General features: G+C 33.2%; 1 protein-coding gene across 1 annotated transcript; it reads right to left on the bottom strand.

Annotated features, from left to right (window-relative positions):
- Positions 1–66: 66 nt before the first annotated feature.
- LOC108748472 (serine/arginine-rich splicing factor 7-like) lies at positions 67–4,310 on the bottom strand. Its single transcript, XM_018486662.1, has 4 exons — positions 4,107–4,310; positions 3,404–3,783; positions 517–760; positions 67–440 (listed from the first exon to the last, which is right to left on the bottom strand). Exons 1-3 carry the CDS (start codon positions 4,113–4,115, stop codon positions 520–522), a joined length of 630 nt encoding a protein of 209 aa, XP_018342164.1. The 5' UTR covers positions 4,116–4,310; the 3' UTR covers positions 67–440; positions 517–519.
- Between the last annotated feature and the right edge of the window lie 384 nt (positions 4,311–4,694).

Here is a 4,694-nt window from a genome sequence, read left to right on the forward strand (position 1 = left end):
TATATATATATATATATATATTACACGCGTGCTTGTTCAGTGTGGGAACTTAGGATTTCGGCGAGACAAACATTGATTGAATGTATATATGGTACAATCCAATAGAAATGCATCGAATGCGTCTAAAAAGCTATCGTTTTATTGAACATCGTTTTACAATAACTTAAATGCGAGCGATGAACATGATGGCTTTGAGAAAACCGCGTAGCCGGTAAAATAACAATATATGTTACTGCAACACACACAGTATTTCTTTTCTAGATAGAATAATAATCCTTCATTTATATAAAGTTAAGTGGTATTCATGTTACAAAGACATGTAAGCTTATACAATATGGTAAATAATAGATTAATCTGCAATTAGTTGAACTATTGAAAAGATTGTAGTTTTCTAATTAAGTCAAAGAAATCCGATAAACGTCAAATTAAATTCATATCCACTGAAACAAAAACTCACAATGTATTACGTTCAACGATAGCGATAAAATATAAGCTATATATTTACTACGTATTTACCATTTATCTGCTTCGCGATCTGGAACCCGATCGAGATTTCGACCTGCTTCGATCTTTGGAAACAGACTTCCGTTTCTTGCGATATTTATCCTTGACACAAACGCTCCTGCTATGAGATGGGCTGCGTCGTGATGAACGAGAACGCGAGCGATTACTGCGTGATCTTGAGCGGGAACGTGAACGCGATCGCGACCGTGATCGCGATCGTGATTTTGATTTGGATTTTGATCGCGAACGGGACCACCTAAAGTAAAATCCATAATACATAAATGTTAAAACAACAGCCATACATATATTTTGCCTATCCATTACTACAGAATAATAATTAATATAAAACATAATTTTTAAAAGTAAAGATTATTCGATTTTTACGGATTTTTATATAGCTTTTATATATCTCCCTGGAATTATTGACAGCGATCCTTTACCAATAATAATGAAGAAACCTGGTAAAGCCTAATAAAGCTTTTAATTTACATATCACTCTAATCATCTATTAGATAATAGCTTATCATATTTTTTTACAAATATTGCAAGTGTAATATTTAAATATATATTGAGTTCTCTCTCTAAAAAATATATAACAAGTAATAGTAATGTCCAAATTGATGTATAAACTCATTAACTTTTAAACTTTACATATTCATAATAAAAGTATATTTAATATCTCTGAGCATTTTCTATTTAACAAAACTATTCAACTATTTCCATAAATAAATGCAACTACCTTCACAAGTCATGCAAATTTGCTTATACACAATAACGTAATGTGAATTCATTTATGTTCAAAATTCACACACTTAGCCATATATAATAATCCTCGTAGGATATACATATACTTTTGACTATTCTACTTATATACCATCTTTCCTGGCTGTGTTTATAGCAGACAATTGTGGATTGCATGCGCGATAGCTGCACCGAGAAGGGAGAGCGGATGAGCCCTTTATGCAGATGAAATTACGAGAGGGTCCGAGATGAACAGATGAAGAGTGGCTAGAGACGAAACCGTTGAAAATTTTGTCTCTCAGCAATCGTTATAAGTATTACGACGATGACGACAACGACGACAACGACGATGATGACGATGATTAGGACGATGAAGACGACGACGACGACGACAACGATGACTACGACGAAAACGACGACTAGGCAGAAATCATGGATTCAGCTGAACGAAGAACACCAGGAAGTGCCAGACGTGCATAAACTCTCGATTTAGGGTGATGGTCAGTGGTCAGCGGATCAGTATCGTAGTAGTGCGTAGAACTAGCCACCCCGTGTCCGGTCGGTCACGGCCCATGTTTGCCGCGTTTTCTCGCCCGCAGAGTGTGCAGAGGGAAACCCAAAGTAGATGTAGAGTGCTCTACGCTGTAACTACGACGCGCAGTGTGTGTCACAAACGTGAACCCAAGGCGAATCTCGCGCAACAATGTCGAGTAGCAACACACATTTCACATGCGTGTGCTGTATGCTCAGCCGCAACTCCTATAAATAACGGGCAATATTACGTTGACCGTTTTACAACTAGTTTCTTTATGTTTGTAAAAATATCTTTTTTCTTTTTCTTTTAATTATTACCAATTATGTCTAAATTATTTATAATTACCATTATTTAAATAACGGTATATACAATCTATATATAATCTTTCTAATAAAAAAAATAAAATTGGCATCACAATGACTGTGGTATTGTTGATATTGTGATAGTCTCATTTGATCAAGTAAATTTCACATAACTCAATGGAAATCATAATGTACATATTAAATATTTGTTTCCTAATTATTATATAAATACCAGACAAAGAAAAAATTAATTAACCCTAATTAAAGGCCTAAATCCAAATATGGCTGATTCACACAAAAAATAGAATCTTTGCAATTGTAAATATGAACTCTCATCTTGGTTCATATAAAACAAGAAATATAAATTTATATTTTTCTGTAATATGCTACAATCCTTTTCCATCTTGTAAGATAATTCTCCATAATATATGCGAGAAGACAGAAACTTGCACACATAATATAATTCAATATATAGTTTTTTAAACACAATATACATATTCATATATATATAGTGTGCTTCGTTTTAATTGCTCCATTAGAATATCTCGAAAAAAAGACGAATTTTTTGAATTTTTGAATTTTTTTAAGGGAATCTTCCTTTTTCGTTATATATTTTCCTAGCTTATCTCAAGAGCTTTTCAAAACACTATAATAAAATATTTTTTCATCAAGTATTTTTTGAGTATAAGACTTGAAAGTACAGTACCGCCGACATTAGCATTACCCTAAGATCTGATCGACTGCTAAAACCTTTTAAATGTTGTTTAGGATCATGACTTAGATAGACATTTATTAATATCAAGATCAGTGGAAGTTGTTGCTCTTATTTATTCATTTTTGCACTAAAAATTCATTTTTATATAAAATTAAAAGCTGGCAGTACTGTAATTTTCAAGTCTTATTACTCGAAAAGTACTTGATGAAAAAATATTTTATTTTAATGTTTTGAAAAACTCTCGAGATAAATTACAGGAATATGAAATATGGAGGATTTCATTAAAAAAATTCAAACCTTGCTCTGACCTTGCTTGATAGTAATATCTAAGGTCAAACCTATATCATCTTCTGTCCCCTTCAAAGTCACATAACTTTTAGTATTACGAGATATTTCTAGTGGAGCGATTAAAATGAAATACAATATGTATGTATGTATGTATGTGTGTGTGTGTGTGTGTGTGTGTGTGTGTGTGTGTGTGTGTGTGTGTGTGTGTGTGTGTGCATGTGTGTGTGTGTACACATATGTTCAAGTTTTAAGCAGTTTTTACATATCAAAATAATTACTGAGCTGATTAAAAAAAAAAGAAAATTTTTCAAAACTTACCTTCTTCTACGAGAACTTCTATGACGATGACAATCTCTTGCATAATGACCCTTTTCACCACATTCATAACATTTATCTTCTGGATGAAAAGGTCTTCCAATGCCTCTTCTAGAAAAGCCCCTGTCTCTTAATTTCTTTCCATTTGACAATTCCACGCGAACACGTCTTCCACATAGAATACGACCATCCAGTCCTCTTACAGCATCCTCTGCATCTCTAGGATCTTCAAATTCGACAAAAGCAAATCCAGGAGGATTTCTGGCAACCCAGACATTACGCAAAGGTCCATAGTAGGAAAATGCATCCTCCAATTGTTGTTTACTAGCACTACTTCCTAAATCTCCTACATAAACCTTGCCATCCGAAGGATAACGCGAAATCTAATAAACATACATAAAAAAATATATACATATAAAGTAAGCAAATTCTTTCTCTCACAAAAGTATCAATATATAAATAAGATAAATAAATTCATCAAATATTTTTCTTACATCTCTATAATTCTAAAAAAAGTTTAATTTAAAAAAATATATAAATTTCATATTTCTTTAAATAAACTCTTTCCAAAATAACATTTAAACAATTAACAATACCATTCATAATAAAATAATGTTTTATTAAACAACTATTAAATAAAAAAAAGATGTTTTATTACTTCCGAAAAATATTGTACAATGACTGAGCAACGAATTGATTTTTATACCTTGCTCATGTTGTTAGCCTTGTAGAATTTTCGTGGATGAAGATGTCTACAAAGACCTATGGCACATTTTCTGGAAAATACACGATTGACAGTGGTAGTTTCCTATGCGTTATCGATTCTCCAGAGAAACAAATTGTAAATTGATTAGAAACCCCTTCGTAAGACCAATTTTTCAATAGCGCTTCCACCTCAACGATATTTACGATAATGTCCACCAATGTCCACCAATGCCAAGTGTATACTACAAGCCGTTAATTTATTTGGCCAATCACTAACAAGAGATTTTATACAGTTTGTATCATAGTGCATATTCCGCATACTTGTTATGCATATACTGTACATTGGGAGCAGGGTTGCCAAGTAATTTCGACAGTCGTTCTCTAATAGCTCCTGCACACAGGACACGATACGCTTGTCACGCGGCGGAAGTTGACGCGATAGCCAATCAACGTCTCGCTTGCTCGGAAGTAATAGATAAAAAATTTCCACCGCGCGACAAAAGTTGAACTCAATCCAACTTTTACCGCGCGGCGAAAGTAATATTATATCATTTCTAGAAGTTTTGCATAATGTGACCGACTTAAGAAC

This window comes from Trachymyrmex septentrionalis, unplaced genomic scaffold (assembly GCF_001594115.1).
Source record: "Trachymyrmex septentrionalis isolate Tsep2-gDNA-1 unplaced genomic scaffold, Tsep1.0 scaffold220, whole genome shotgun sequence".
NCBI classification, from domain to species: domain Eukaryota; kingdom Metazoa; phylum Arthropoda; class Insecta; order Hymenoptera; family Formicidae; genus Trachymyrmex; species Trachymyrmex septentrionalis.

Coding starts and splice junctions, on each gene's coding strand:
- LOC108748472 (XM_018486662.1), bottom strand. Junction 761..3,403: donor AGAAGTTCTCGTAGAAGAAG/GTAAGTTTTGAA, acceptor ATTTTACTTTAG/GTGGTCCCGTTCGCGATCAA.